Here is a 14,228-nt window from a genome sequence, read left to right as displayed (position 1 = left end):
GGCTCGCATTTGTCGCTCAAAGAAAAATTTAAAAACTAGGTTCAACTAAGAAATTTGTACATTATAAACACTTCGAATTCAATCCAATCCAATTAAAATTGTTATTAACTCCATAAACCAATTGTTTGAAAGTTGCTCTTTCTTTTAAGCAACTCCTTTACTGTTTTCATAAAAATCAGTTAGGAAAGGTAAAAGTCGGGCGATGCCGGCTGTATAATACCCTACACAAGTACAAAGTGGGAGCTATATAGTTCTAAACCAATTTTGATGGAACTTGGCGGATGTTTTCAGATGGGTTATTAAAACAACATCAAATATCGAGCAAATGTGTTCAAACTGTAATAACTATGGTTGACAAATGACGTTATTATTGTAAATTACCCGAAATCTGACGAATATATATATATATGGAAGCTTTATCTTATTCTGAACCCATTTCGACCAAATGACGATAAATGCGCTTGGCTCTAGAAGTGAAAATCGGGCGATATACATATACGACAGCTATATGTAAATCTGGACCGATTTCTATGAAATGCTCTCTGTCCTTTCTGCCAAATTTCGAGAGAATCGTTTACCAATGACAATTTTATTACATTATTACTGCGAATCGGATGAACATATATATGGGAGCTATATCCAAATCTGAACCGATTTTTTCTAATTTCAATAGTCCAGTTCTATACCAGATTATAAATCGATTTGAATCATACTTAGCACAGTTGTTGGAAGTGATACTAAAACATCACGTGCAAAATTTCAGTCAAATCGGAAGAGAATTGCGCCCTTTGGAGGCTCAAGAAATCTAGACCCAAGATCGGTTTATATGGCAGCTATTTCAAAACATGGACGATTTGAACCATACTTAGCACAGTTGTTGAATATCATAACAAAACACGTCGTGCAAAATTTCATTCCAATCGGTTAAGAATTGCGCACTCTAGATACTCAAAAAGTCAAAACCCAAGATCGGTTTATATGGCAGCTATATCAAAACATGGACCGATTTGGCCAACTTACAATCTGAACCAAACTACATTAATAAAAAGTATTTGTGCAAATTTTCAAGCACCTAGCTTTACTCCTTCGAAAGTTAGCGTGCTTTCGACAGACAGACGGACGGATAAGGCTAGATCGACTTGACGATCAAGAATATAGTTTATGGGGTCTCAGATACAGATCCTATGGTGGAGGGTATAAATATGTTACGCGGAAATAGTGAAAAGTGGAAAAAATTAGGATGTGAACAAATACAATGAATACATTCCAAAAGTCACAAATGGGAGGACATTGCCGAATTTACACGGTATTTATAAATATTATTAACAATATAGAGATAACTCGTACATTGTATTGGAAAACGGCGCTAGGTTTCGTGGTATTGTACACAAAATGCAACGTGATCAAAAAATAACCGTTTTTTACATTTTTTTTTTTTTTCAAAAAGTATTTATTTACTCATCAATTAATGTCTTGTCCCCATTCAAAGTAATCTCCCTCAGATATTTTTTTCCTATCCTCGAAACACTTTTGGGAGGACATTGCCGAATTTACACGGTATTTATAAATATTATTAACAATATAGAGATAACTCGTACATTGTATTGGAAAACGGTGCTAGGTTTCGTGGTATTGTACACAAAATGCAACGTGATCAAAAAATAACCGTTTTTTACATTTTTTTTTTCAAAAAGTATTTATTTACTCATCAATTAATGTCTTGTCCCCATTCAAAGTAATCTCCCTCAGATATTTTTTTCCTATCCTCGAAACACTTTTGAACGGCGCTTTTTGGTGAAACAAAACTTAATACAGTTTCCTTGATCCATTTTTTCGAATAGTAAAAAATCGAAGAGCACACCAAATGTAGCGTTCCAAGCGCCTCGATCTTCTGCGCTCATTCTAAAATCTCTGACACCAAGTTTCGAGGTGTCCCTCACCACTTGATTTTTCCATCGGGCTTTTGGTATTCCCGGTTTGCGTGTACCATCGTGTTCGCCTTCAAACGACTTCTTTGCTGGAGCTTCTTCATCCATTCTGACAACATGACGTAGCCAACGCAGCCGTTGTATTTTGATACTTGTAACTATGCTATCGTCGTCATACAGCTCGTGGTTCATACATCGCCTACAGTCTCCATTAACGCAAACTGGTCTATATATTTTACGAAGAATCTTTCTCTCAAATACTCCAAGCACTGCCTCATCTGCTTTCACAAGTACCAATGCCTCAGAACCAAATAACAACACGGGTAGTATCAGTGTCTTGTATAGTGTAATCTTCGTCTATCGAAAGGTGGCCCTGTTTCTAAACTGCTTTCTTAGTCCAAAGTAGCATCTGTTTGCCAGTATTATTCATCGCTTTATCTAAAAACTGGGGTCATTCGTTTTGATTACGGCAGTGCCGAGGTAGATAAAGTTGCTGACTATCCCAAAAGTTGTGGTTCCCAACTTTCTTCATTTTCTTTATCTGCTCGGTTGTCGGCATAGGCGAGTAGAATGCGTTCTCTTGTGATTAGTGTGTCATATCTATTCACATCTGCATCAGAGATCACACGAGAGGCTGTCTCCTTGTCTGAAACCTCGTTTGATATTAAATGGTTCCGTAATATTCAGTCCTATTCTTACTGAGTAACGCGTATCAGCAAGTGTCACACAAAACTACAGGTCGCAATTTTCATCCGATCGTCTTCAAATTTGCCACATACATTCTTATTGGCGTTGAGACGAAGACTATTGAAATTGGGAAATCGGTTCAGATTTGGATATAGCTCCCATATATATGTTCATCTGATTCGCAGTAATAATGAAATAAAATTGTCATTGGTAAACGATTCTCTCGAAATTTGGCAGAAAGGACAGAGAGCATTTCATAGAAATCGGTCCAGATTTACATATAGCTGTCATATATGTATATCGCCCGATTTTCACTTCTAGAGCCAAGCGCATTTATTGTCATTTGGTCGAAATGGGTTCAGAATAACATAAAGCTTCCATATATATATATTCGTCAGATTTCGGGTAATTTATAATAATATCGTCATTTGTCAACCATAGTTATTACAGTTTGAACACATTTGCTCGATATTTGATGTTGTTTTAATAACCCATCTGAAAACATTCGCCGAGTTCCATCAAAATTGGTTTAGAACTATATAGCTCCCACTTTGTACTTGTGTAGGGTATTATACAGCCGGCATCGCCCGACTTTTACCTTTTCTAACTGATTTTTATGAAAACAGTAAAGGAGTTGCTTAAAAGAAAGAGCAACTTTCAAACAATTGGTTTATGGAGTTAATAACAATTTTAATTGAATTGGATTGAATTCGAAGTGTTTATAATGTACAAATTTCTTAATTGAACCTAGTTTTTAAATTTTTCTTTGAGCGGATTATAAATCACCCCATGTCTCTATGGACTTACATCTAAGCCTAAGACTTGGACAAGATAACTTGGATGTCCAAGCATAGAAGACATTGACGACTATGTCAACAGGCTTACGACTGCACTGGTGGGGGTTTTCGAAAATAGATGTCTTCTTCGGGAAACGAAATCAGACCAAGAAAAACCCTGGATGACCGGGGAGATTCGCGATATTGGGAAGGAGGTCCGCAGACTTTTTAACAGAGCACGTCGTAAATAAAATGGAAGTATATTGGGATGTGTATTACACGCGACTCAAGGAATACAATATAACTACCAGAGCGGCAAAACGAGGCCCCTGGAAGCTGGGTGCCGGGCCACTGCGGAGTAACTGGGAATGAGAAAACAGAAGATTTGTCAGTGAAGGCCAGAGAACTGCCGACAATAAACTTTATTAACCCGAAGCTTTCCGGGTCGACGCATTTCGATTTAAGCGCGTGGGCGACGAATGCGCAAGTAACCCTTTGGAACAACGAAACGGTCTCCTAGAGGAGATCCAGATCGTGAGAAGACGAGGCTATTACTGAAAGGAACTAAGAAGAAGGTCAGTATAGCTTTCGCAATCTTAACGGGACATATAGGACTACAAGCTCTAAAATCGCTGCGGCAAGTGATAGCATGTGTATGATGATGAGAAGATGATGCCATTGCCCATCTTTCGCGTCTAACAGATACCGGCACTTAGGTGGGGATACGATATCAGACATGAACCAACTTAGGGGCTTGGCATGGAAAACAATTAAGGATTTTGTAAGTAGCACGAAATTCCTAACTTAGATGTTCTTTTTCGAGGTTGCCTTTTTATTATTTAGAGCGCACAATAAGCCAATTGCTGGCTTAGTTGAATGTCCATAGTGGCATTGGGCGGATTAATATCCGCAACCTCTTCTCAACCTAACCTACACATAAGCCATCAATCAACTTTTGCGCACTAAATACTGAAAAGTAGTCCTGAAAAACCCATGTCAGGAAATTGAATCATTGCAGATTTAGATGTGTTGCCCAATTAAAACTTATATGAAGAGTATTCCATAGTAACCCCCGCCAGACTTTTTCTATTCTATTCTTACTTGTTTAAAATTATTATTTGATATTTTATATACCCATCTCATTGGAGCTATTATCACAATAACTGTAGCTAGGGAAGACCTGTGGAACACAACATCATTTAGTCACTTATCGAGAAGGTATCCCGATCGCTGTAGTGTGTATCGAGCGAAGATCCTTGCAATAAACGAAGTTTTGGATGACTAACATATAATGTCATAACAACAACTGACATAAATATCTTCTCAGACAACCATTAAATCCCTCAAGAACGTATATCTGAATTCAAAAACCGCCCACGACTGCCGCAGATATCTCAACGAGATGGCCGAACAGCTCAATATTCACCAGTTCTGGGTGCCGGCCAACAAGGATACCCCAGGGAATTGTAAAGCGGGCAAGATTGCGGGACTAGGAACTACCTTATACATTCTAGGGGAACTGGAATCTGTGGGCGTGGGGCGGGAAAACAATGATAGATGATCACACAGGGGGGGCTGTGAGCATTTATGTTCTCATTTCTATGAGAACTTGTATGATTTAAAAAATGTGCACATTCGCAAGTTGTTGAGCTTTTAAAGCGATCTGGATGGTTGGATGGACTAGAAGGCATCTTCCATCTCGTGTTCCTATGATAACACAATAGACGAAAACTTCTAAATGAGTCTGATGGCAGACTGCCACTTTAACCTAGCCTAACTTACTTGTTTAAAATTTTTATTTGATATTTTACATACTCATCTTATTGAAGTTATCATCACAATAATTGTATATAGGGAAGACCTTTGGAACACAACATCAGTCAGTCACTTATCATTACATTGAAAATCAATTAAATTGTTGCCTTTCATGTCTATTTTCCCTATCCAGCGGCTTTTTCAATTTCAATTTACACTCGAATAACTGATAAGATTGTAAGGCTCCATCATTGTCTTAATTTTCGTAATGGAGGGGATTTTTCTCCATTCAAGCAGTTAGTTAGGCCGTTAAGAAGATGTCATGGTGATAACATTTCGGCATATGTGCATTTTCAGAATTAAAAACAAGTAATAACGGCCTAAAGTTGGACAAAGCCGACTTTTGATACACTAGCTTATAATGAAAATAAGTTCTTAGCAATTGAAAAAATGTCGATGGGAGAAAATTTATAAAATCTTCCGCCATAACAGCAAATTGAGCAGGCAATTGTTTATATGAAAGCTATATCAAAATTTATTTTTTTTTTAAATCATCCTACTTTGAGATACTTATGTTCCAATTCCAAAAGGTCGTATAATGATTGAAACTAGTTCAAATGAAACAGACAGTAATGTAGTAAATAAGATTTTACCCTAACAGCTTTATTCAAAAAACTTAGTATAGATTTGAAATACAACTGGCAAAAAAACCTATTTTAAGGCTTCATTTATTCGGTGAATAAGGCCGTAAACCTTTTAACTAATTATAATACTGAGAACCATGGTAAACAATTTTAGCAACAATAGACATCTGCCAAAAAACTTGTTCGTACAGAAAATTCGTTTTGTAGAATGCGTTTTTTCATTGTGGTATGCCGAACGAGGGATATACATATATTTTGGTAAATGCACTTGCTATAGGTGAAAATCAAAAGATTAACCGATTTTAAAATACCTCAGTACACAAAGTAGATTTAATAAAAAGAAAACATTGTTCAAACAATTGATAAATGCGCTTGCTATGGATCTATAGGTGAAATTTAGACCCAACTCTATGTTGATTTCAACAATAACATTAAGACTCATAATGGTATTCTATGTGTCAAATATCGAAACGAATGGGTGAAAAATGTTTACTTATTGCTATATAAGTATAAATGAAGCGGGATATATAAGTGGGAGCTAAATTTCAAGATGATTAAAAAACATGACATGTATGGGTCTTTTCGCTATGATACAAAGTGTATAATACCGTTTGGTATTGAATAACATAATACCGATAGGTATTGATGAAAAACCCCTTTTTTGATCAGTGTGGAAGTTGCTCAGTTAATTTAATTTACAAGTGCTAAAATTATTTTTGGCTTTAATAGAAAATATATCTCCACTAAACAGTTTATTTGAGATACTTAAACCGTTTATATTTATGTCATAAAAATCTCCTTCTCCATCGTCAAGACTTGGCCCAAATTCAAAGTTAATGTTAAACGTTGCTCGCATACCATACCGACTTTAGCAAAACGTGATACTTAACGATGCCTTGCCACTATGCGTTGCTACGCGTATGTATAAAATCTATGCTTTATAGATGAGCGCGATTAAATCCCCAAGAATACGCCAAAATACAACCTGAAGAAATGCAAAGAAGCCTCCAGCCTACCGACCGAGCGACAATAGAAGGATGAATGTAATAAACATCACAAAACACGTAACTTCTAAGAATTATTTATATTGCCATGCCCCGTACACACCATGCGCCGCTTGCCGACTCATGGTAAGCGGCGAACAAAGCTTATCTCAAAATAAGAGATCTAAATTTCTGAAAAAAAATTCAATGTTTTTGTTTTCTTGTTCTGTGTTTTGAGGCCACTTGAAGAAACTCACATTAAAAGCCGCACTTTTGATATGAAAACTGGCAATAGCAACAAAAACAACAACGCCGTCAGCGGTGGCGGCAGACACCAGCTTCAACTTCAGTAACTAAAACTATGAATACCAAAAAGTAAAATCAAAAATAACAGAACAGGCGTAATAAACAAAGCCAAAGTATTATTCGAGCAAACACTTTTTTACTGAGCCAAGTTTTTTTTTTTAAAGGCAATTCGAAATGGAGGACGGACAGACAGACGGACAATTGGCTACACATGAAAGCAGCTAAACAAAACTGAACTGACTGACAGTTCATTATGGGGATGCCTGCTAAACGAAGAGATGTGTGAAACCCCTACAGTAATAGGTAATTAAATAGCAGTAGCATTGCAGAGAAGTTAAACAGTTGATTAAATTTGACGAAAACAAGTAAAACCGTGCTAAGTTCGAAACATGTATTCTGCTAAAAATGTAATAATTTTTAATTATTTTTTTTTTTTGGTATGTAGACCAAACTTCTGTCAAACCTGCAAAAATTAAAGCTTCTAGGAACCGAACAAGTATGATCGAGAGACCGGTTTACGTGGGAGCTGTATAAGGTTATACACTGATTTTGGCAGTATTTGGCACAGTTGTTGGAAGTCGTTATAGAACACCGCATGCAAATTTTCAGCCTAATCAGACAAAAATTGCGGCTTGTAGGGACTCAAGAAACCAAATCGGAAGACCGGTTAATAAAGGAACTATATCAGGTTAAAGACCGATTTGGACCGTACTTGGCACAGTTGTTGGAACCGCATGCAAATTTTCAGCCTAATCAGACAAAAATTGCTGCTTGCAGGGACTCAAAAAACCAAATCGGGAGACCGGTTAATAAAGGAGCTATATCAGGTTAAAGACCAATTTGGACCGTACTTGGCACAGTTGTTGGAAGTCATAACAAAACACTACATGGACCGTACTTGGCACAGTTGCGAAAATTGCGGTTTGTAAGATCTCAAGAAGTCAAATCGGTAGATCGGTTTATATGGGAGCTATATCAGGTTATAGACCGATTTGAACCATTCGTAGCACAGTTGTTGGAAGTCATAAAAGAACACCACGTTTGAGCCAAATCGGACAAAAATTGCTGTTTGTAAGATCTCAAGAAGTCAAATCGGGAGATCGGTTTATGTGGGAGCTATATCAGGTTATAGACCGATTTGAACCATACGTAGCACAGTTGTTGGAAGTCATAACAGAACACTACGTGCAAAATTTCAGCTAAACCTGGTAAAAATTGCAGCTTCCAGGGGCTCAAGAAGTCAAATCGGGAAATCGATTAAATGGGAGATGTATCTAAATCTGAACCGATATGGCCCATTTGCAATCCTAAACGGCCTACAATGATATTAAGTGTCTGTGCAAAATTTTTCAAATTTTTTACCTGTTAGGGCCAAGATCATTAAATTTTACAATATTTGTTTGTTTCTCTTTCGAGACGAGTTCAATGCTCGGAGATGCAAATGGAAAAGGAAAGCCAAAGATAGCAACACACACCAACCACTATGGGACGCGTTTCGTCTTTGGTTAGAAGACTTCTCAACCATATTAGGTGTGATGGCTTTAAGGGCCGTGAGTTGCTATGTTGTATTCGAATCGTATTAATAGCGAAAACGCATCTATGATACAATTACCACATTAACCATGAATGTTGGAAGTTATAAAAGAACTCATTGTAGCCAAATCGGATAAAAGTTGCAGTAGATCGGTTAATATGGGAGGCATATCATATGAAGACCGATTTGAACCATACTTGACATAAATATTGGAGCTCATGGGAGAAGTAATTCTGCCAAATTTCAGCCATATCGGATAATATCTGCACCCTCTAAGGGCACAAGAAGTATAATTTGGAGATCGGTTTATCAGATTATGGATCGTACTTGGCACGCTCCAAATCGGATTAGAATTGCCAAATCGGATTAGAATTGCTCCCACTGGAAGTCCAAGAAGTTCAATCGGGAGATCGGTTTACTTGGGAGATATATCCTAACATAGTACAATTTGGGCCATTTCCAATTCCCAACGAAGAAGTTTCTGTGCAAAGATTAAAACCAAATTACCTTATTCGTTTAGATGCTATCGAGATTTCCACAGACGGACTGACATGGCTCAATCGCGGAGACCTGTGGAGATATTCAACTGGCACGCAAAATCCATGATTAGACCACAGGACAGTCATAACCCAGCTCTCTAAAGCCTAGAACGTCAAGTGCTCCCCCGTGCTCTAACAAACCGTCCGCTGAAGGTATTGGCAAGAAACTCACTAAAAGTTGTAGCTAAGAATTATACCCTCAACTGTAGGATTGCGTGTACTAATTTCGTCATATCATTTGTAACACCTCGAAATATTCGTCTAGGTCTCCATAAAGTAATGATATTTTAATTCGATCTAGCTATCTCCGTCCATCTGTCGAAAGCACGATTACCTACAAAGGAGTAAATCTAGGCGCCTGAAATTTTGAACAAAAACCTCCTACTGATGTAGGTCAGCTAGAATTGCAAATGAACCAAATCGGTCCATGTTCAGATATACCTCTCGTCTGTATCGACCTCCAGATTAAACATCTTGAGACTCTAGAGAGCGGAATTCTTTCTCATTTGATTGAATTTTGCACGATGACTTTTCACATGACCTCCAATCCAAGTGCGGTTTGAATCGGTCCAAAATTTGATATAGCACCCATATAAACCGATTTCCCGTATGTATTTCTTGAGCCTCTGAAGAGCACAATGTTTATCCGATTTGACTGAAATTTTGCACAATGACTTTTCCTACGACCTCCAACAGATGTACCATTTATGTTTGGAATTTTTTGAATATTATATTAACTTAATATAGCCCGTGTAAACCAATCTCCCGCATATTCTAGATGGCGCTATTCTTATACGCTTTGCCTGAAATTTAGCATGATAACATTTCCTCTAATATATGTACATATGGAGGCCACCGTAGCGCAGAGGTTAAGATGTCCGCCTATAGGACTGAATGCCTGGGTTCGAATCCTGGCGATAACACCAGAAGAAATGTTCAGCGGTTGTTATCCCCTCCTAATGTTGGCGATATTTGTAAGGAAGTAAGCCATTTGAAAAAAATTGTATGGCACCCCAAAAAGGTGTCGCACTTCGGAAAAACGTTCGGACTCGACTATAAAAAGGAGAATAGAAGGAAGCAAGTCTGGAAGTAAGCATACGATGTATCCGATTTCATTTTTGAAAGTCAGGAAAAATACACACAATTGTAGCCAATTTGTTCTAGATCCTATTACTACGTTGTCTATTATGTCCTGTGACCTCAAATGCACCAACGATCATAACCATTACCCCTCAAAAGGTGTAGACTTCATGAGGAATAATGACATTTTCTTTGGAGGTTTAAAATTCATTCGGAAAATAGTAAATGTGCTTGCAAAAATAAAAATACATTTTTATTTCCACGACAATAAAATGAAACTGTGTCTGTCTGCCAGTATGTCTTTGATATCATGTTTCTGTATTTAAAAAAAAAATTTCGGACTACAACAAGTTTAGAGGATTTTTAGTTTATAATATCCTTGAACATCGATGTCGAATATGGTCCTCACTGAACAACATTTTTGTGATTCTAATTTAACTTGGTTTGCTGGACTACACTCTAAGCTATTTGCAACAAGATGCCGCACAAAATAGAGTAATTTTTAACATGTTTGTTGTTGTAAATTTTTAATGCAGAAAGTGTTTCAAAGTTAATCATTTCGTGTTGCAAATTTACACAACAATTATTGTTTATTATTGTTTTATGCACTTTTGTTCTTAAATGGGGTAATTGACAAAACAAATAAAATATTTTTATTTCATAACAACCATGCATTTTCATTGGTAAATTACCAATTTAGGGACAAAAGTCTATAAAACAATAATTAATTGTTGTGTAAAATTGCAACACAAAATGTTTAACTGCAAAACGCTTTCTGCATTAAAAATGTACAACCACAAACATGTTGAAAATTACTGTATTATGTGCGCCATCTTGTTGTAAATAGTTTAGAATGTGCTTTGAATGAACAAATTTTTAACAAAAATTATTGAGCTCACGTTTCAGCCATTTAATTAAATTTTGAGTTGGAAACCATCACGGCCTGTTGAATATCGCAGATTGATCAGAAGACTGATTTTAAAAGCAATTCGAAATCCTGACCCCTTTTTAAAATCTGCCCGAAAAGTTTTAGGTTGCATGTTATATTCTTTAACTTACACTCAGCATGCCCAATTTCTGTTCATTTTCTATTCAGATAACTCAAAATACTCGCTACATCACTTATGTTGGCCTCTGTGCTATTTATTTGAACACCACTGCAACAGCTGCTGCTGAATATGCGAACCAAACGTATTCTGTGGCCAAAATATGCGTGCACGCAAGCGTGTTAACTAATCATTTTTCTTCTCGGCAGTTTAATGACTTTTTCAGATGGATGGGATATTTTAACAATGAAATGAGATCATTTCCTATTCCAAATGCACAAAGGGGCCACAACAAATTGGCTTTGGTAGATATCTACCCCAAATGAAGAGGGAGGTGTTGTGTTGGTAGTTTAGATCAACAACTAAAGGTTCGCCCTTTTTCCTTCCCGGCAGCTAGTACTTACCCTTAGTTCGGCTTCCAATTGATTGGTGTGACCGGCTAGATTGGGAAAGGCTGTCATATTGTAGCCCACACCATGACAGGCTGAGACGGTAATGCGTTGACATTGTAATCCATTGGCTGTTTGTTGGGTGTCCAGGGAACCCATTTGATGATGGTGACCCACCGAGGACAAAGGCGAAGAAAGCTTTGAGCTTTGACTTGATGTTGCCAAAACCACAAAAGTAAGCCAAAAATAGGCGGCTTGCAGGAATTTCAAACTGGAATACATGCTGCTTAACGTCATTGTTATTTCCAGTAGTTGGAATATTTGTTAACTCTCTGCAGATGATAGATAGCTTGTTTAATAACTTATCACAAAAGCTTACTCTTCTAGAGAATCTTTTAAATGTTATAATTATGTTTCAATGTGATTGTTGTTGTTTTTTTTTTTACATTTGCATTATTTTTTTCTGTTAGGTAAACACTTTCGCAGATCAATCTCTTTAATATCTTTGGATATTTTCCTTTTTTAAACTATAATCGGTTTTTCTCAGATCTCATTTAAATTCATAAATAAACAAAGCAATTTCAGTTTGCACTCAGCATGCCTTGCTATTATGGTGTTCCGGTGCCAGGGGATCTTGGACGAGTTTTTCACTTTATTTTTTGTTTTTCATACATCTTCGTTGAAGTCGAAAAAGTGCACAATAAAATATTTTTTCTTTTGATATCTTTCTGGGAGAGACTTCCCCACTACTACAGCACACTAATGCCACAGTCCATTGGACGAGAAAACATCAAAGACTTTTATTGTTGTTTTTACTTTTGTTTACATCATCTACAGATCATGATGATGATGATGTAGTGTGTCCCTAACCCTCTCCACCGTTCGTTCTCAGGCATACAAAATTTTCTTTGATCGCATCTAAGTGATCGTCTTGATATCATCTATCCATCCACATTTGTTTAGGCGTATGGCCGCCACCACGGTAATGGTGATGCACACTTTAGGATTGATTTCATTACTGCCACCACCAGCATCAGAGATCGTCGTCGTCGCTCAGGTAGTCGTTCGCTTTATGGGGGAAACAGTTGCCGGTTGTTATCCTATGGTGGTGGTTTTACTTTTCTTTAATCTTCACAACAAAACCGCCGCGTACGCATTCATTAAAACAACGACGACAGCCACCATAAACCACCAATAGGGCTACTACTACCTATAGCCCAGCACTTAGTACGTCCATATGGATCTTTTTAAAATTTTATTCAAAAATATGTTTCTCAGTTTCAATTTCATTCGTTTTTATCGTAAATGTAATGTTAAATCGTAACCGTTAACCGAAACGTAGAAACGTACCCGTTGCGTCTGTACACATTGAGTTTCACTGACAAACTGTTGTGGTTCGTTGATGTGCCAGTTGGTTTTTAGTCGGTTGTGTTGTGTTCGATATCTTGAGGTTGTCTCAACATGTTGGTTGTTCGCAGCTGCTTATTTGTTCGAACCTCATCCTCTTCATTTGCCAAATGCAGTCACTAGAAGGCTGTCATTTTATACGCTTTGAACTCTACTCCTAAGGGCAGTTTAAATACTCACCACCATAGGATGAGGGGTATACAAATCAAGTCATTCCGTTTGTAACACCTCGAAATTTTGTTCTGCGACCCTATAAAGTAAATACTATGAGCATCAAAAGCGAGTCAACAACCATAAAATTTGGTTTTTTGTAAGATTGCTGCAAGAATGTTGAAGATATAAAAAATGCCTTACGGTTCAAGTACTATTTTGAATATTACTTTTTCGATGAATAATAGGTTAGGTTAGGTTGGGTTGAAAAGAGGGTGCAGATATTAGTCCGCCCCATGCCACTGTGGACGTACACCTCAGCCAGTAATCGGCTTGTTGTGCGCTCTAAAAACCATAAAGTAACCTCTAAAAAGAAAATTTTTAAGATAGCATTCCGTGCTACTTACAAAATCCTTAATTGTTTTCAATACCACTCCCCTGAGTTGGTTCATGTCGGGTATTGTGTCTCCACCTAAGTGCCGGTATCTGTTAGTCGCGCCGGGCAATGACATAGAACATACTCCAAAGTCTCATAGCCTTCCCAACATGCCCTACACATGCTATCACTTGCCGCATCGATTTTACATAAGTGAGCTCATACTCGTATGTGTCCCGTTATGATACCAATAGCTATACTGACCTCCTTCTTACTTCCTTTCACTAATAGCCTCGTCTTCTCACGATTTGGATACCCCTATTGGATTTTCGCCGTCCTACCGACCGTCTCGCTGTTCCACAATGTTACTTGCGCATTCGTCGCCCACTCCCTTAACTTGGACTGCGTAGACCCGAAAGGCTTCAGGTTAACCAAGATTCACAGCCAAATCGTCTGCCCTTTTATTTCCCCTTGCTCCGTTATGGTCTGGCACCCAAACGATGCGGATTTTGCCATCCTCAGAGAAGGCGTTAATTTCCTTCTTACACTGTAAGACTGTTCGTTATCTTACCGTCCTGGTGGTTATTGCCCTTATGGCAATTTCACTGTCGGTAAAGATGTTCACACT

At 37.6% G+C, this 14,228-nt stretch overlaps 1 protein-coding gene across 1 annotated transcript in view; it reads right to left on the bottom strand.

Moving 5' to 3' along the window:
• Nucleotides 1–13,066, bottom strand: part of LOC106085728 (frizzled-3) — a 68,166-nt gene extending 55,100 nt beyond the window's left edge. The window contains exon 1 of the mRNA XM_013250113.2: nt 11,683–13,066. Within this exon, the coding sequence (XP_013105567.2) occupies nt 11,683–11,964 (282 nt within the window). The 5' untranslated portion in view covers nt 11,965–13,066. The remainder of the gene's footprint in view (nt 1–11,682) is intronic.
• Between the last annotated feature and the right edge of the window lie 1,162 nt (nt 13,067–14,228).

The sequence above is a fragment of the Stomoxys calcitrans genome, chromosome 4 (assembly GCF_963082655.1).
Source record: "Stomoxys calcitrans chromosome 4, idStoCalc2.1, whole genome shotgun sequence".
Lineage (NCBI taxonomy): Eukaryota > Metazoa > Arthropoda > Insecta > Diptera > Muscidae > Stomoxys > Stomoxys calcitrans.
This window is presented reverse-complemented; position numbering and strand designations above follow the sequence as displayed.